Source organism: Lipophrys pholis (genome assembly GCF_963383615.2).
Source record: "Lipophrys pholis genome assembly, chromosome: 17".
NCBI classification, from domain to species: domain Eukaryota; kingdom Metazoa; phylum Chordata; class Actinopteri; order Blenniiformes; family Blenniidae; genus Lipophrys; species Lipophrys pholis.
Genome location: NC_137643.1, coordinates 11645247 through 11664973, shown reverse-complemented (window position 1 = coordinate 11664973; position 19727 = coordinate 11645247). Strand labels below are relative to the sequence as shown.

The 19727-nt window shown below is 42.2% G+C and overlaps 1 protein-coding gene across 1 annotated transcript; it reads right to left on the bottom strand.

Annotated features, from left to right (window-relative positions):
• Positions 1-2587: 2587 nt before the first annotated feature.
• Positions 2588-19413, bottom strand: LOC308123356 (synaptic vesicle glycoprotein 2A-like). The gene is made up of 13 exons (XM_080485794.1): positions 19166-19413; positions 14597-15358; positions 13829-14009; positions 13147-13298; positions 12252-12385; positions 12071-12160; positions 11763-11870; positions 10719-10807; positions 10471-10635; positions 10109-10242; positions 6716-6922; positions 6465-6624; positions 2588-5337 (listed from the first exon to the last, which is right to left on the bottom strand). Exons 2-13 carry the CDS (start codon positions 15204-15206, stop codon positions 5154-5156), a joined length of 2214 nt encoding a protein of 737 aa, XP_080341920.1. The 5' UTR covers positions 15207-15358; positions 19166-19413; the 3' UTR covers positions 2588-5153.
• Positions 19414-19727: the final 314 nt, after the last annotated feature.

The window sequence follows — 19727 nt, the reverse complement described above, 5'->3', positions numbered from 1 at the left end:
TCAGAGTAATTTAATTTAGAAAGTCAACCTTTAAATAAAGTTTATTACGTAACATGTCCTTTTTATTGCCAAATGTCTCTTGATGGGATGATTTGCTGAACATTTTCACTCCTGTCCGGTTGTTTAATCCAGTTTTGTGCCTCAATCTGAACATTTTACCTGAATTTGGATCCTCAATCAAGCCACTCCTTGTTCTCACTGGTTGTGTTGTTGCAGGACAATTTTTTTAAGTCATGTGACTTGTTCTAATTGGATTCTATCTTTTGCTGGGATTGCACTAGCTCCCCACTTCTAGTCCAGCTGAAGTTTGTAGAAAGGTTATCTACAGATGTTCAATGTCATCACCAGGTGTTGGCACGCTGCCATCTAGCAGGACGTTTGAGCACTTTATGGAGGTACTGACTTAATTTTCCACGCTGCCAAAGGAACCAAAAGCTGGTTTGGTGACCGTTGTGCTACTGTGGTTCAGCGTCCGGCAAACTGGCCTGATCAGAGACCCCAGACCCAGCAAGGCAACCTGGGCTTTCATTACAGCTGAGCAGTGCCACAGGCAGTAAGTCATTCAATATGAGTCCCAAACAACCACTAAAAGCATAGACGTGAACAAACTTTTCAGAAGCCTGACATTTCTGTGATTGAATTTTGGCTTTTCATTTTCTGTGAGCCACAAATGTTGAGGAAATAAAGGCTTGAAATATTAATTTTGTGATTCTTTGGGTTTCACTTTCTCCATGATATTCCAACTTTGAGATGTGAATGTATAAAATGCCTCAAGCCAACAGAAGACTTTAGACTGAACTTAATGTTAAGATTGTATAAAAAGTCATGGTGGTTGTCATAACACGGCGTGGGCTTCTCCTTTAGGCTGCAAGAAAAAGCTTCGGGGCAGAGGAGTGAATTTTCCCAGCATAAAGAAATGTACACTGTAAAATTTATACATTAACTAAATTTATTGTAATGGATCAAAATGCTTTTGTGCAAAATGAGGATCATTGTCTTGATCTCGATGCAGATTAAAACATTTATGCTTGGATAAAACAGTATTGGATGTTATGACAATGAGGAAGATTTCACCTTGGAGAGTCTCATACATGGAAAAATCCCCTGTGAAGTGCAATGCAATCCATGACATTGGTTTTTGTTCAAGTTTTATTTATGATTTATCATTTTCTTCATAGAACTGGAGAAATGGCACGAGCGTGCAAATCCCAGCATAATGAACAACTCTCACGTAAAATAAATACAGCACCTTTTCAGCATCACTAAAATATTCTCAATATCCAGAAGTAATAAATACTGAATTTACCAAGATTTTCAGTCTTCATTTACAAAACACAAGGACAACACACAATAGTTTTTTTTTTTTTTGTGTCATATTGAACTTTTTTTTTTTTTTTTTTTTTTTTTGGAACAGTTTCCCTTGTTTTGTTTAGTTGGTTTTTTTTCTGTTGCACAAACTCCATACTTGCACACACAAACATCTACAGTTTTCTACACACAGTACATTGAATTATTTTGAATTGCACTCACATTAAGAGTAGAACGTTCTGTCAGTTAATAAACAGGTCGGAGTGAAACTGAAGAAAACAACAAACAGAAAGTCATTCGGGGTTCTCGCAGTTGAAGGAGTTTGTTCTCTGGCGAGGCTTGGTCCGTGTTTCAGGAAACGCTCAGGACTGATCTGTGTGCTCTCAGGAGTTGAATAGACAGAAATCATGCCGTTAACAAAAAAAAAAAAGTCCTGCACACCTTTAACTAGGGGAAGTCTCTTTGAGCTGGTGTTTGCCTTGCTTGGTTTTTCACGGCCAGTATCACGGACAGAAACTCAAACCAGCAACCTTTTTGTGAAAGTTTATACGTGTATATTTATAGAATGAGTCCACACACAGTAACATTGAGAGTAAACTTTTACAGTTTGGACAGGAGCTTCAATTTGACAGAGGGCGCTCTATTGGCGAGATGAACCGCGGGTCCTTTCAGATTCGGAGCCGACTTTCGGTTTGCTCACTTGGGGTTAAAGCATCCTCTGTATCGCCTACACTTCCCCCTTTTACGTATGTAAACAAACACGTTCATGTCAAATTGTACATTTTTGGCTCCCTTTTGCTCAAGTATATTGCCCTTTTCCGGCCAAACGTATCTTGCACGTCTGTGACAAGATGAACTGCATGATTACAAGCATCCTCCTCAGAGGATCAGGCATATATCTGTATATTTATATATGTATATATATATATATAGATTTATTTGTGTATAAAAAGTTACCTGGGTCCGAGGTAAACAAGGAGAGCACGGTCACCACTAACTTACTTCCAGAACACATACTCAAGTTTCACCAATTTTAAACCCCACTTTGATCAAGAACAATCACTGCAAGCAACAAATCTATGTCTTCATACGACAATGAGAACACTAGTTCTTGCTTTGGACAAAAACAGCTGGCATACAGGACGTCCAAGAAGTCAGACAATACAATACAAACATGCGTCACGATCGGTTGAATACAAACGGAGGAGGGGGAGGCGGAGAAGGTTTTCTCCCTTAACTTGAGATGTGATCCTACTTTTTTTTTTATTTATTTTTTTTTCCCCCCCGGGGTTTTCAAACAGAGGAGCATGTTATCTCGGAGAGCGACTATCTTTCATAGGATTTGTTTGAAAGACTGAAGATTCATCAGCAAAAGAGCACACAAGTCCATTATGAAGAACAGAAAGTCGTATTCTACACTGCATATATTGTGTTCGGGGATTTTTTTCCTTCCCTCCTTCTCTTAGTGTAAATATAATCCGTGGTCCCCAACTGAGCTGTATTCACCGTGGGGATGAAAACTTTGCAACAGAACGGAGTAGAAAAATATGCGACGGACAATTTAGTCGGCTTACACACGCACACACCTTTTCTCACAGGCTTTCGCCACACAAACAGGATGGAACGGTTGAATAGAGATCTGCCCCCCAGGATTTAATAGTGCGTTCCAGTTGTTCTCAGAAGTCGGAATTCCTAGTTGGTTTTGTAGTAAAAAGCTAAAAGCCCAGGCTCCTTTAGATCCGAATTCGAGGACTAACGGTTGAGATTCCAGTACAGGTGAAAGCTGAGCCACATGATGGCGTAAAAGGTATTTTTAGAAGTAATTCTTCACTAGGTCATAACTTGTACTCACAGCTCCACCAACACGTTAGTTACAGGTATGAACAGCTTTACTGAAACCGCATCGACCATGATGCTCTCTGACTTGGACTGAGCTCTGAGACAACTGGAAGGCACCGCATATAAACTGAGGACAGACGTGGACAGAGGTTTTGAATCACTCGGAGGGGCGGATCAGTAACAGCACAAACAACATGCACATGGACACACAAGCACACAATTCCAGGAGAGGATTTTAGGTCAAAACTCTACACTCGCATGTAGTCACTCACTGATTGTCAGCACACGTATTGATGTTCACCTTTGGAGAAATTATACCAAAGTACAGTGATATGTATAAACGATAATCCTCCACACGCGATTCAGTCCGATTCAAACTAACGTCTCGACGAGCATTTTGGCGTTCAGTAAGTACCGACGTGTCCCTAAACTAATATGCAGTTCCTCTCCTCTGGCGGGAATGGATACTGTTAAGGAACAACTGGCCAGGAGCCCTTAAAATCTAAATTTCACTTACTTTTGTGCCACTCTGCCGGTTAAATCACCTTTTGTTCCGCTTTGTTTTGGTCCCATTTGATTTGTGCTTATGAATTAAATAAACTGTGCCATAACTTTAATGAAAGGAGTGAAAAACTGCTTCCGTCTGCATGTTCCAACCCAGTTCTTGCTATTTTTTATTTATTTATTTTCTCCAGGACTTTTCAGTCCCAACTGTGCAAACACCATCTTCTCATAAGGACTGCAAACTCCCCAACAAAAGAATTGAAGCCGTTTACTGCAGGTATGCATGTTGGGTGGAGCTGTACTATCTCGCATGGAGGTTTTGTGTAGAGAGTGTATGCCTTTGTCTCACCTGAGCTACTTTGCAACAGTTACATTGAGATGGAATTTAAAAAAATCATATATTCTGCAGTTGGATCAACTAAAGTCTGATTGGCCGCACTCATTTGTATGAAATAATAGAGTTTAGTCACGTGGCAAACACACACACACACACATTCACATGCAATCACACACATCTAAAAACTACCACTCTCAGCACCTGCGCTCACATTTAGCACTTGACCAAAATCCATCCCACAGATGCTCCTGTGCTGCACTCGTCATCGTCACAAGCAGGGAGGGGAAACATTAGTTTTACACTGAACACAGAGGAACTGGGTCAAACTATTCCCATTCGCAACGGAGAATCCTAAGAAATGCATCTTCACCCGTCTGCGTTGTGAGGCTGCCGGTGGGAGGAGCGGGGCGGTTTGATTCAGAGACAAAAGAAAAGCACACGGGACTCTTTTGTTTCTGAACAAATCCAACTTCACATGGAATGCTTTAATAGTACGTGGTAGAGAATCAGTGGCTCTTGGCTTGAACTTTCGGGCAGTGGTCAAGGGTCACGGCTATTTTTGGAGGAAAAATATTCACCCTGAAATTGTTTTAAAGCAACAACTTTCCTTGAATCACGAGCATCAGTTTGAATGTGGACGCGACGGTTACCGCGAGAGAAACAAGAGTCACTGAGGTCGAGGACGGACGGGAAAATAAAACGTCTGAATGTAAACACTGACCACGCCTCTCCTTCCCACAGAAATGGCTTCTTTTTTTTTCTTTTTTTTTCTCTCCAGTCTCATCTCTTTATTTGGCCGTTCTGTCTTTTCACTGTGGATCGATGGGCTTTTTCTCAAAACTGCACATTTCCACTTGTGCCACAAAAGTCGAGATTTGTTTTTGTTTTGTTTGTTTTTTTTAAATACCTGACAGAGCAGCTGAAATAAAGGGATTACAGATGTTACCGTGATGCAGGGATCTTTTTCTCCTTCTGCTTGCTCTTCTCAGTGAAGACTCTGAATGATGCGATCCACATTTCGAAGGATTCTGGGCTTACAATGGGGATGTCAGTCTGTTCTGTTGGTGTGTTTCAGGGCAGCGCTGAAACACTCTGGGATGTTCGGGCTCTGGTTGTCAGACACAAGCTCCAGCTGTACGCCGCTGCCCACCGCTCCTAACGGCGTTTACTGCAGCACTTGGCCTCTTGTCTCCGGCAACTTGGTCGCGAGGAAGCTGCCGGCGGCGAGTGCGCCGGCGGCGAAGATGATGGGCACGGCCTTGGTGATGCCGACAAACGACTGGAAAATGCTGATACCCAACACGGCAGCCAGTTTACAGAGAGCGTTCAGGAAGCCGAACGCTGTGGTCCTGAGGGAAAGGAAACGTGGACGAATACAATCTCAGTAGGGAGGTGAGACCAGCTGATCGACATGAGGATTTGAACAAAATCTGAACAATGATATTGAGATTTTTTTTTTGTTTTTGACAAATGGAGAAGGAGAAGGGAAACCATTATATAATGGAGAGGTGGAGTGCAGCAACCCCCTGTGATTTCTGCATATAGGTCAAAAAACTGTGTTTACTAGCACTGTCAGTTGTTTACTGCTGTAGATACTTAGAATAGGGAAAAGGGATTTTATAAGGCAAAAACTTTTGTGCATGTCTTTAGATGTAGAATCAGCAAAAAGCTTTCTCTTTCTGATGCATTACGATAAATTCTAACAATAACACATGAAGAGCCATCTAAAGAGTTCGGTTGAAAATGAAATCCATCGAGTCACAAACCAACAAGAGCATCACAAGACATCACTGTGCACTAATACTTCATATAATTCAATGTTCTTGTGCATCGAATTATTAATTCATCCAAGTCTTTTTTTTTTCTTTTTTTTTTTTTAGATGAATCGGATTACTCCAAATTAAATTCTACGAAATGATAAAACTCACAATTTAAAAATATCTAAACCTAACATGAGACATACAATAGAGAGTATGTAAGATAATCTCAATCTTGTTGAAATCACTGTCATAACCAAATACTAACATTTCACCTTACTATCTGTAAATTAAGAGACTATAATGTACAAGCGAACATGTTTATCTAACTACTACTTTTGCTAAAGGTTAAATCCAGCAATCAAAGCTTTCTATAAATAGATTAATTGTACAATTTAAAATATTTTTTTTTATTATTACTTCAACAATAGTGTTGCAACATCTCATTATAAGACCCATTGCCTACCCATAATATATTTGTTAAAAGAATCAAAAAGCCCGTTTTAGCCTAAACCAGAAGGAAAGGGTTGCTCCTGAGGATCAAATCATGCGTGAAGATGGTGCACACGCAGGACGATCTTTTATCTCCACAAAATAGAAATCGAATTAATAAGGATAAATAGAAAAACAATTACCCCACAAGAGAAAAACTTAAACATCCACCACAGAAATCCTGTGATCTTCCACGGTGGAAGACATTGGCCCCGCACTCCGGTTACCTTTTATCTGACGGGTACAGCTCCACCGTGATCACGTCCAGGGCATTCCACGAGGCGATGCTGATGCCCCCAAACAGACACAGGAGGGCGATCATCCCCGACTCGCTGTTGCCGAACATCAGGAAGAAACAGCTGACACAAGATATGACGCTGGATCCCGCTGTGCGGTGACAGGATGAAGAGTTAGATCAAGAGTTAAGGAGCTGCTGAGGGCCGTAAGTGAATCATCCGCCCTGATTAGGTTTACCTACCCAGCATCCTTAAACGTCCAATTTTGTCCATTAAAAGAGCCGACACGATGTTGCCAGGCAACACGGCCAGTGTGCCGAGGAAACTGACAAAGTAAATCATGTAGGCATTGTTGAAGTCGTCGCTGAAGTCGAGCATGCAGCCCTCCTTGTTGTGTAGAAACGTGCTGTTGAGGAGCTTACAGTTGACAAATCTGTATTTGAACAAATCTGAAGGAAGAGAGAAAGAAAAAAAAAAGTGTTGCTTCTCTGTGGGACTGACTCAAGAATTCACAGAAATATGAAAAGCTGAGTAACTCACTGCTGGAATTGTGAAGGTTTAATGGGGCTGACAATCATAACTGCTTTCTCTTCCACAGCATATTTACCAAATAATTAAATAATTAAATCTAATTAAATATTTCACATTCATCTCAAAATAATGAAAAAAATAAAGCAATGGAAAACCCAGTGTCCTTTTGAAAACAAATTCTTTGCCAAAATCACTGCTTATGAAAGGAGATAATTTTTGTTTTGTTGGTTCAAGTATTGAAAATTAGCACTTGGTAACCAGGTTAATTCTTTTAGGATAATAGTGGAGTTACTTCAGTTCTGATTGAAAATGAAAACTAATAACTTGATGAATTCCTACTGTTTCTCAGTGAGGCCTGTGCTATCATCGTGGGCTTAGCAGTATGAAACTGTGAGCACTTCAAGTTCAGCTGAATCTATTTGGAAGGAAATGCTCCATAATATGGATGCTGCTTCTTTATAGGAACTGATCTATGACTAATAATACAATATAGAGTAAAAGAGCCCAGACGTCTCTAAAAACCTCAGACTAACCAGATCTCTGGGTGATCACTGGCTCTCTTCCCACTTGGCTTTAATTGGTGCACCTCCCACAGCAGGCCACTAGGGGGCATCTCAATCAGCTGTGCGGACAAGCTTGACTGGATCCTTTTAATTTGGAGGAGTAGCAGCTGTACTTTGACTGTCTCCCACACCAGGGAGCTCCTCATTTAAGAAAAGCAGCTGAGATCAGAAAGGTAAACTAAGGCACCACAAGTACTAACGCTCCTATAATAAGTAGGAGTTTGGTGAAATAGTAACCGTCAACAACAATAAAGTGCATTACTAATTTCACATGATAATTACTTTGGTTTTACATTATAGGTCAGTACTTTCATCTCATAGAATGAGCATCTCCACTCACATCTGGGCATCATCCACTGAGCTAAGGCTACTTCTATTGGTCTGGCTCAGCTGCTCGAGGGGGGTTGTCCTCCAATCTCAATATTAGTGGTTAAATTGATTTCACGATGGCCTTGCTATGAGACAAGATACTGAACCCCAAAGCACTGCCAGTGGAGGTGGAGCATATTGCATTGCAGCCTTCACCATTAGTGTGCGAGTGTGTGAATGTGTGGTTATGACCGACAGTCTAAAGCACTTTGAGACTGCTGAAGCAGTGGCTGTGCTGTATAAGTGAAGTCTATTACAGTGCAAATATATGAATCACTCACAAACACCCTCTAACCATTTTTACCAAAGGAAGCATAGAGAGGCAATGAGTGTGCAGTTTTTTGCTTTGTTGAAAAAGAACTTTTCTTTTCCAGACCAAACATGTGTGCGTACATAAATGACAGAGGAAGAAACAGATCAGATTATTTCCCTGCAAATAGAACCAAGCCACACGACCATTTCTTTAAATGCATCTGCTTCCAATAGAAACTGTTCTCAGGCAAGGACTTAACATTAAACAGCCTCTTATAGTACATTTTATTCTCCGAAAACTTCATAAAATACATGTGAGTAAAGGAATAAAAGGGGGTCAAGAGAGGTCAAGCTGATACTCTGGTGTCTGATTTCCTTTTCTGCACAAAATGACTATGAGATTTTCTGATGGCTGCTGAAATTGCTTTCATACGAAAAGCCAATAACAGTTTTATTAAGGGGAAGTCGGGCATTAAAGCGCTGAGTGGTCGTAAAGTTTTCGATGCACAAATGACACAAACATAAAAGAATGCTTTGCTGGCTTCAGGGACGAGAGGACAGAGGCTGTTACTGCTGCGGGAAACTAAACCAAAATAAATCATTTACAGCTCCAAAAAAGCGTTTGGCTTCAGTTCTCAGATGTGTTTTCCCAGGTCTGATTCTGTCATGGTGATTTAAAGCTCGAGCGGCGAGGAAAACCACCGGCAGCTCGGTTGGAACTAAATTCTAAATCTCATATGGTTTTGTAAAGGATTTGGTCTCTCTTTGTATCTCAACAATCCTCTGACACTCTCAAACATCTGTTTTGTTTTCCGACTCACATCTTATCTCTCCGCCCCTCGCAAAAAGTCTGCGGTTGGATTTGTTTACGTCGCTACGGTAACCGCTCTGCAGCAGCGTAACCCGGGGTTACCAGCAGAGCGTTTCTATGGTAGCCGCGCTGCTCAACACAAGTGCATCTTTCCTCTATTTATACCTTGTGATTTAAATCAAGTGCTTTAAAATTCATATGTAACCTCAAATGGCTTTTCTCTCTGCTGGTAGCTGAGAGACAGACTCAGTAACGATGGCAGATTTATGTAAAATAAGCAGATTATTTATTCTTAGGTGTGATGATGTGTTGCATTACAGAACACAAGGGAAGACTTCTGAATGTGTCCCAGTTAATTATTCCACTTGCGGCTGTCAGGGTTTGTTTTTGTTTCAAGACTACAGGATGAACTACAAATATGTCATTAGAATTATTCAGGTTTTGATTTAAGAATTGATTAAAAGTTACAGAGGTGACTCTCCAAACACTCCAGCTTATCTATTATGTTGCTTTGAGCTAATGTGAGTAATTGTAATTATGTTCAGTAAAAATTAACCCTAACTTATTAAAAACAGCAAGTACTTATTTTCTCTTGAAGCTCGAGTGCAATTTATTCTGTTTGATGAGGTGCGAGTTTTTCACTTCATATGACATTTTACTGATTAAAGCTCTAAAGAATAACGCCACAATTGTAAAGCCATCAATGCTGCCTTGCACTTTGAAGGCGGAGATAAACAAATTTCGCCCCACAGCTGAATTTAGTTAATATATTTAAATAAGTGTAATGGCAACAAGAGAATTTATTCTCCAAATGAGAAACTTGAGACAAGTTTTACCCCTGAGGAGAACAAATGATTTTCCAACTTCCCTGAACATTTCTCAAACTGCTGATCAGTTTATCGCCGATAGAAATCCAGCCAACAAGCATCTTACTGCACTTATACCAGCACAAATCATTGTTGCAAAGCCCGTGTACAAACTTTCATCTTTTGGGGAGTGAAAAAAAGACATTTCCATTTGGTTTTTAGCTGTGGATTCAAAAGTATGAATCAGACTGAATCAGGTCAGGCGAAGCTCATTTGTCATCCCGACTGAAATGTCACACTCACCTGTGTTATAAAACAAACTTGCAATGAAGGTGCAGTTCCTGAAGATGGTGTGTGTGGAGGTGATATCCTCGAAAAAGCACTCCTCAAACACCGAATCCTCAAACACCATCGACTTCATCTTCAGGTTGAGGAACCTACAGAGAAGACGGCGCACAGGTCACGATGCGTCGTCTCTGCCTTTGATAACTATTTGTAATCATAAGATGAGACCTGATGGAATATATCAGCTTTTTTTCATCTCAATTCATTCACTTTTATTGCAATTAAATGTGATTATGATGCATTAACTGCAAAGATTTACTGCATAAAAAATATGTGTTGAGCGTCCTGTGTTAAGAATGGTAAAATAACAAAGCACCTACTTGTCATTGAAGTAGTGTCCCTGGCGATGCACTTGGTTTTCCAGGGTGAAGTTGAAGGTGACGTGCTCCACTCGCTCCTTGCTGAAGGTCTTGGTGCGCGACTCGTATTCCTGCTTCTGGATGTACTTGATCATGTCGGGGAACCACACGGTCAGCCCGTAATAGCTGGGAAGTCCAGATCAGAAGTTAGTGAGTTATTTAGGAGATGTTAATGTCACGCAACAGAGGGTTCTGATTCACCAGTTTACCTGAAAGACATGGAAAACCACACCGCCATGAGCATGAAGGTTGTTCGCTTGTATTCTGGGCTGAAGCAGGCGACGATGTTGTTACGGATCTGCAACACGTGAACAGGGAGAAAGAAACATCTTCAGACAAGAAACTCCTCATGAAATTCAGCTGCATGAGTTTGGAAAACTGATTTAATCAATTTGTACATATGAATTGCAGGAGCTTCATACAAAGTGAAAAAAATATAAAAAAAGATTTAATACTGGAAATTCTCAATAAAAATAATTGCTGTTCCTAATTTGTTCAATTGGAATGTTTATCGCCTCTATCGTCTAAGCCATCGTCTCACTCAGCATTGACCGTTCCCAGCATGCACGTGAAGTGTCGAAAACAGTACACCGACTCTATTGTCCAGTTAGTTTGGGAGTGAATTAAGCAGGTTGCAGACAAGAGGCAGATTCATGGGGGGATGGAGGGTGTAGGCGTGTGCCTGTGGCGGGAGCGTAGGCTGAATGCAAAATGGATTCACACACAGAGCTGGGAAAGTTTCCAGCCCAAAGCAGTGGTGCTGGAAGAGTGTGCAACACAATGAAGACATGAGTTCAAACACAATCCATACGATCATTTATTTCCATTGCAAATGCCGAGGTTGGTGATTATTAAAAAAGTTAGTTTAAAAAAGCAGAATGACTGTTTGAGTATTTCTGGTAGGGGCGGGTCAAATATTAAAAGAGAAGATAAGGACCATTTGATTTACACTTAAAGGAGCTGCCACCTGAAGAGTGCATCCACATTGTTTCTACCAACGCCAGCTGCACCGAGGAGTGTTATAGCTCACAGCCGGCTGTAAAAAACTCAGCTCTTATCCTCTCATATAATGACTGGAAGCTGCGGCCTCTGGGCACTTTATATTTCATGCTTTTACGACCCGGTTAACAGCGCTTGGTTACGGCATTTGGCGAGAGAGCAGTGCCTCAAAACAACAAAATTCAGACATGAGCTCACGCAGTCGGACTGTCGGAGGTTGAAGAAATGAGGGAGGAAGCGAAAGTTTCGCTCACCTGTCGTGAGAGGCTCATAATCTTCAGCCTGTAGCGTTGCCAGACTGGAGTGTCGGTGCCAGTGTCCACCAACTCGTCCATCTGCTTCACAGTCTTGATTGTGGTGACCTTGCATCAAAGAGACACTCGGAGTTACACAGAAACAAGACGGCAGCTTCAATTCTCAAATTAATACGGGTAGAAGGGATCATTTGGGCATAAATAATGATTCATCAGCGACAAATTCAAGCCTGATTCTTGTTTTATTGTCACTCGTGATCTCCATCCTACATTTGATCTTTCTACCATCGGTTTCCACAGATACTCACAGAAAACACCCTCTCAGGGTATCCCTTTGCCCGCATGTTGGTGTCATGAACTTGCTTGAGAATCATCCAGCCTTCGTCATGTTTGCCATTCTGTCGGAGGAAACAGAAAACGTCTGTCTTAATGCTGAAGACCGAATGGGGTTTGACGTAAGTGAATCTGTCACAAGCCGCGTGTGCCGACCTCCAAGTAGAAGCGTGGGCTCTCCGGCATGGCGCTGAGGGCAGCGATGGCTGCGACGGAGGGGAACGCGCACACCAACACAAAGACGCGCCAGCTGTGGAACTGATACGCCGAGCCCATCTGGAAACTCCATCCTGGGAGAAAAACACCATCCATCGCAAAGAAATGAGCTCCCACAGCTGTACAATCACTGCCCTGCAACCTCCACCGTGCCAAGACAAGTCAATAAAAGATTAGGTCAGCCGCTCAACCTTTTTTTTAATACAGTAATTTAATGTGACACGATATGAACCATGTTCTTATTTCTGTCCCCTCGGGGGAAGTCAGAGGTGAACCCTCGTGCAGCGTCTCTGCTTTACAGACTTTCTAGCACAAAGGCTTCAACCTGTAAACCTGCCAAGTGTGTGATCGCTGAGGATTTATTAAATAGTTTCAAGCTTCTGGAAATACTCGCTGTCAAATAGTGAAACAGGGAAAGACATATCCTTTATATATTTATAGCAGACTGGACTGGCCCCAGTTTGTGGCTGAGAATACCCATTCACCAGAAGATTTAATGTTCGTTATTACAAGTAATTTGACTCTTTAATTTGGGAAGTTTATGTACCAGAGTATAACACTATTCTTTTGTGAGTTTTGGTTGATAAAAAAAAACTGTTGGTTAACGGTTAGGGTTGAAGAAACACTATTGGCTATAGAGAAATAACTATTGTGTGGTAGTCTTGGTTTGCAGACACAGTTGGTTCAGTGGGGAACGCTATCAGGTGATATTTAAGAAAAACTAAAGGTTGAAAGTTATAGAAATACTATAGGCTATGGGTAAACTCTGTAAAATACAATAAAGACTTATAAATACAGAACCTGGTACCTTCATGGATAGGATCAGTGTACTCACCGTAGTGGGGGATTATAGCCCAGGCCATGGCAGATGCGTATATTCCCCCAATCATCCAGAACATGCAGAGCCAGCTGAGGTGCTCACCGCGCTTCTCTTGGGCCAAAAACTCAGAGTAGTAGGAGAAAACGATGGGAATCGAGCCTCCGATTCTGCAAAAGAAAAAAAGAAAAAACCCACTGAGTGCCAACAAGAACTGTTTCTTTCACTACATTATTTGTGTGTAGAGACTCATTTAAGTCCTAATACACAGCAGCGTATCACAGGGAATGCAAAATACTTCAAATGAATTTTATACAAACCGCCCAAGTTACTTTGTTTAGTCATAACAGCCCTATTATACTATTATATACCACTCTCTCCACCAAAATGCAAAACGAACTGAGGAGGAGCTCTAATAGAGTCCGACTCAGAAGGAAAGGTTTTAATTTAACAGCTCATTAACCAGAGCAACTGCTCAAAAACTCTCTTGTCACAAAATAAAAGAGCCAAACGAAAAGGTATTAATCATCTTTTTTCTTTTCTTTTTTTTTTACATGGTGGAACTTAAAGTTATGCAATGCGGCTAAAAATTACAGCATGTGGGAAGCATATAATCTTAAAGTGGATGATCAGTGGAAACACTGAACTCCAAACTGACCGGCATGACAGTGGATGAAATACAGAAGAATGTTTCCATTACCCAACACCTGAGAGGAGGCGGCAGAACAGGAAGGTGCTGTAACCCTGGACGAAGGAGGAGAAGAATGAGAAGATGCTGTTGATGGAGAGAGAGATGAGAAGAGACTGTCGACGGCCTATCCGGTCGGCCAGAGCGCCCCAGAGAAAAGCCCCGACCATCATCCCAAAATATACGATCAGGCCTGCGGAGAGAGTAAAGGAGGGGGGATATATTAACTCGACAGTATCTAACTTTGGGAGTCTATCCTGTTGTTTGTCCTCATTGTGCACCAGCTGTGTGATTTCAAACTCTACATTTTTACTTGCAGATACATAAAAACCTACGCATGGCTGAATACACTCCAGCTTTTTGGGGACTCTTTTCAACTTGACTTTGTTTTAAGGATGTGTGTGAATTTAATCAGCAAAGATGATTCCCTGATTTCCTCCCATATGCAAAGTTTATTTCATTTTTTTTAAATCAACACCTGAATTATTTCCCCGACATGTTTGAAACCCTCGGCGAGGTGGACTCTGGCTCCACCGAGTACGTTTTGGCACGACGTCGTGTGGGATTGACTCAAGTTTATAACGAGGAAACTCTTTGCCAAGAACAACAAGGTGACTCATTTACTGCCTTTTAAATAGTAATTGGATGAGAATTAAAGTCTACGGGCTCAGGGGAATACGCTGCGGAAGGTTTTGGATGGGGTGCTTTGAACACTTAGTAAATCTGTTGTATCGCACAAGCAGCAAAAGGTGCAGACTGGGATTTTTAAAAGAGTTTTACCCAGCATGCTTTTGTTGGGTTCGGACAGACACATGTCCTTCTCTGCACTGGGGAGAACGAAGCCCACCACGAAGATCTCCACGCCGTCCGCCATGAGTGCGAGCCCCAGCACGAAGTAGAGGCTCCACTGGAACTTCCCGTGGCCACATTCCTGTAAAATGGTCTCGTACTGCTGTGCCAGCTCCTCTTGGTCCTTCCTCCTCTCGGCCTCGCTCACGCCCACGTCTCTGAACTGCTGCGCCCCGGCTCGCACCGACTCCGGGCCGCCGGCTAGACTGCCCTTGCCCGAGTCGGCTCTGGGAATCCCTTGGTACTCGCCCTCGTAGATCTCGTCGTCCTCGTCGTGCCCCTCGGTGGAGTCGCTGTGGCCGCCCTCGTCGTCGTTGGCCGCCTGGCTGTCCCCGCGGTAGTACCCGCCGTCCTGGCTCCCCTGCCTGGGGTAGTCGTCATCGTCGTCCTCTTCGAATCGGCTGTAGGAGCGCTTGCTGTACTCGTCGCTCACCCGATCCACCGAGCGGCCCACCTTCTTGGAAGCTTGCCGCTTCACTTCTTTGGCTATGTCTTTGGCACCTTTAATGAAGGCAGTCCGGTTTTGGTAGCCGTCCTCCATTCTGAGGAGATTCACAAGTCGCCGAGGAGATCAAGAGTTGAGCCGAGTGGCCACCTCAACGTGCTTGGAGCTTCAGTTTGTTCAGGATCTACCTCACTGGGTCAAAAGGTCGGCTCGCACACACGCAGACGCACACGCACACACAGGTGTGTCTGAGAAGAAAGGAGAAATTTGACATTAATCAAAGTGATGAACATTTCAGTCGACCAAGCAAGGTTGAATTTAAAAGATAAATGCTGGTTCAATGTGTAAAAACAAAATGAAAACATGATTATTCAGCACATGTACTTGTACGTGTACCTGTCATCAAGGGTTTTGATACTTTTCTCAAACTTATATAATAATATCAGGGCCTTAATATTCTTGCATGTCTTTCCCAGGGATTTATGTTCCATCTTGCCTCATGGTGGTCAGTAATATTTTCATCTCTTTGAAGCCTCCATTTTGGGCTTTCCAATCAGCTGACCAAACCACATTAGCCGCCTTTAATAGGGTCCTTCCAGTTTACACCTGTTGCTTTTCCATATCAGGCCGGCCTCTGTGCTGAGTCACAGCCGGCCCGCGCAGTAATTACAGGGCCAGACATCAAGCCTTGAACAGTGAGTGATGTCTAATGGATATTTCTTGGGGCGGAAATGCCCGGGGTGCTTCAGTTCGTGGTGAAGAGCTACAGCGTGTCACCACGAGTCAAATGGATCATACACAGTTGAGGAATAAAAAGAAAATCACTGTGTGGTCTTCACTATGCAAACACTGCGATATGATGGAGACGAAATTTCTTGAAGAGTTTATGAGGAAAAATATCAGTACTATAATAATACGGATAAGAAACATAATGCATCACAAAAGCTCTGTGCAGAAGCCAATTAGGCGTGAAAATTGATAGAAAAACATGGAAAATTGACGTACCCCCCCCCCCCCTTTTTTTTTTATAGGTGCTTTTTGAAATACATTCTGCTCAGTTTATTGGAAATACCTGCATCCATATGTTTCGGTATTGTGGCAATGTGCCTTCGGTCACGGTGTAATAAAAGAACATGTCACTTTGAGTTTGTGATGCAGTGAAACCAGAGACACACGATGATGAGACGTCAGAACACTGTTCACTTTCTGCCCTGCTTCAACAACAAGGTCTGACAGGTAATAATGGGCCAGGCACAGCTTCAAATGTCCGAGAGGCATACAGCAAAACAGAGCCACTGACGCAGTTTTATGATGCAGTGAGGTTATAATTCGGAATTTCTGGTAGTCGTCATCTCCCCACATGATGGAATTTTGAAGAATTACTAAGTCTTATCAACTTTTACAATAAACAGTAAAATAAACGACTCTAGAAAATGTATATTTTAATAGTATAATTGTGCACATTTTTAATCTAAACGTAATCATGGGGCCACAAGGTGGTGTGAGGGCTTAGTACTCTCACCTCACAGCAAGGTCCTCCCTGGTTCACTTCTGGGCTGTGGGGAGTTTACATGTTCTCCCTGTGTGTGTGTGTGTGTGAATTCTATCTTGGTATTTGATTACTTGAGATTGTCCAAAGACGTGCATACTGAGCAAACTGTGTGTGTTTGTCCACAGTTACAGAAGACAGGAGGGTTTCATCATACCTGTTCTGATTCTATAAGTTCTTTCAATTATACAGAATTTATAACATAAATAACAAGAAAAGAAAGCTGTTTGTTTGTCATGACAAGTGAGTTCACTGAAACTACAGTCCTGCTGTTTGAATAGTAGATTGTGTCTCCTTCACTATCTGCAGCAAACAGGGGACGCTATAATGTTGACAAACTTCTAATATTATCTTGAGTCTATGCAGTAAACAAGTGTCTCCAGTGTTGATACAGTGACGATTTGTTTTTGTTTCGTTTCATTGAGGAGAAAACATTTGCAGTCATAAGGCAGCTCATCCTTCAATGTCAACGTGGTGAGCAGATTTACTGGCACGAATCAAAGGAGCCGGACCAGTCCTGCTCGTCCAGGACTCTAACCTAATAATATCCTGCACCGTAGCACTCACAGTCCCGTCACTCATGTCCTTTATAGAAAAAGATGAGCATCTCGTCTGAGTCAAGCAGCACCAGCGGTGTGTGGAACCCCAAGAAAACACCAAAACAACAGAGGAGCTGCTGCACAGCTTTCTTCTAATGGCTCAGCAGGACCATTAATGTGCATTCTATTCTGATGTGTAAGTAATAAGTGTGCGATTGAGTCATGACAGAGAGGTAGCATGCGTCACAACAAATACTATTTCTACCGTACGGAAACATGGTGAACCAGCCAACATCATCTGCAAAGTTTTGCATAATACAGAGGGTGAAAGCACCAAGTTTATAATCAGTTCAACTTAATAAATGCATGTAAAATAATCAATCTGTTCCCCCCCCCCCCCCCAAAAAAACTCTAATGAATATTAGAGCGTCTTTGGCTGCCAAGCATTGAATGAGAGCAGAAACTTTTTTTAAAAAGCACTCAACCAAAATGAGTAATTACTCCAAATAAAAACCGCGCATCAAAAGAATTATGCAACACGAGATTTCTACCAAACAAAATGATCACAGGAGCTCAGTTGGCCTTCTCTTTTCAGATTACACAACTCAATTTGATATGAGGAAGCCATGACAGACCAAGTCTTCCTACTAATGATTGTGAGAATATAATTTACAGGCATGAACTGGATTTTAAAGACTTGTTCATTAATAATGATAATATATAATATAATATGACTCAAGTATGGATAGTCCATGTCAATGATGGAGACGAGCCTACAATAAGAAGAAAAAAATTATTTGGGAGATGTTAATAAACAATATATGAACAATTATGTTCAAGCCTTTTTATTTTAGCCTAAATAAATTCAGTTTTTTAAGCCATGATAGATAGATAGATAGATAGATAGATAGATAGATAGATAGATAGATAGATAGATAGATAGATAGATAGATAGATAGATAGATAGATAGATAGATAGATAGATAGATAGATAGATAGATAGATAGATAGATAGATAGATAGATAGATAGATAGATAGATAGATAGATAGATGGACAGACTCCAGGTTAATGACCGACATGCAGCTCTGTCGTTTCCTCCCTATTGTCAAGTTGTCAGCCTCTCCACAGCTCACGAGCCACAAGAAGAAGAGGGGGTGAGGAGGAAGGCCTGAGGATGAGGAGGGTGGTTTCCATCCATCGCTCTCTTGAATGCTTTTATTTATTTCTTATTTCCCCACCATCTCATTGAGAAATCAATCAGCACCAGTTGGCTGGGCCGAGGGAAGACAGATAGTGATCTCATCACATCACATGCTCATTAAAGCGGAGTGTGATTTCCATCTATTTATGTACGTGTCGTGATGAATAATCGGACACTTGATAACATCGCATCCACGACAGCCAGAGAAATCCCTCCTAAAATACAATTTTAAATGAAAAAAAATCACCCGTATATCTTGATTATTTGGGCCTGTTGTAATTTGAGGAGTGTAGAATTGCAGCTCAGCGGCGGCGTTTTTACGCAGTAATGTTGGTGATGATTAAACCTTTCTGCGATCATAATGGTTTGCATTGCTTTTAAAGGGGTAAAATGGGGGGGGGGGAGTCGCTAACAGGCCAATTTACACAGCCAGCCTGCGGTATTAAAGGACCAAAATGTGCCAGAAACAAACAGTCGCATCCCGAGAAAGGGCGCTCGTTTCCTGGAAGCCTCGGTGCCAGCGCTCTGTCACGACTTGGATTAAATTATGGAACGTCTCTATTAAGAAAAGAAAATCAATTCTTAATCGCAGTGTGAAGCAAACGGTTGGAGAACACGCCCATCGTTTCCTTTCCCTGGATGTCTTCATGCAACAAGAAGGGGGGAAAAAAGAGAAATCTCCTGCTCCATCAAGACGCCATCGCCCAATAACAGCTAATTATTACTGCGCGTTTCTTTTTCTTTTTTTTAATCGTTAATCTCACCTTAAGCGCTGCGGCGCGAGCGTCCCTCTTCAGCCCGGAGACGGTGAGGATGAGGAGGAGGAGGAAGAGGAGGAGGAGGATGAGGATGATGATGCGTACGAGGCTGTTGCTGTGAACCGAGTGGTGGTGATGATGATGATGATGCTGCGCGGTTTGGAGGAGAGAAGCCCACACACGCCATCCATCACACACACACACACACACACACACACACACACACACACACACACACACACACACACACACACACACGGGCTGCGTGATGCATGCGCAGGGGTCCCCTCCCCCACGCGCCGCCACGTTAAAACGTGTGAGGAGAGGGCATTTTTTTGGCGCATTTCTGCACGCAATCTTGCCCCCACATTCACTCCCAGCTCCACTTATTCGCTGTTGCGCTGTTTTTTTTATCCTCCTACACTTTGCGCCATTTTCCCCACCACAGCATCCATGACGCTTACGCACGCGAGATATGAGCGTTTCATATGTGCACACGTCACGTCTGCTTATTTTCTGACACAAACGATTGTCTTCACGCATGAAAATCAAACTGTGCGCACAGACC

What these genes read in the sequence shown, in the direction of transcription:
- LOC308123356 (XM_080485794.1), bottom strand. Translation starts at nt 15,206, where the DNA reads ATGGAGGACGGCTACCAAAACCGGACTGCCTTCATTAAAGGTGCCAAA. An exon ending in ACCCAACAAAAGCATGCTGG is followed by an intron (nt 14,010 to 14,596) that starts GTAAAACTCTTT and finishes CTCTCTCCGCAG; the next exon opens with GCCTGATCGTATATTTTGGG. An exon ending in CGCCTCCTCTCAGGTGTTGG is followed by an intron (nt 13,299 to 13,828) that starts GTAATGGAAACA and finishes TTTCTTTTGCAG; the next exon opens with AATCGGAGGCTCGATTCCCA.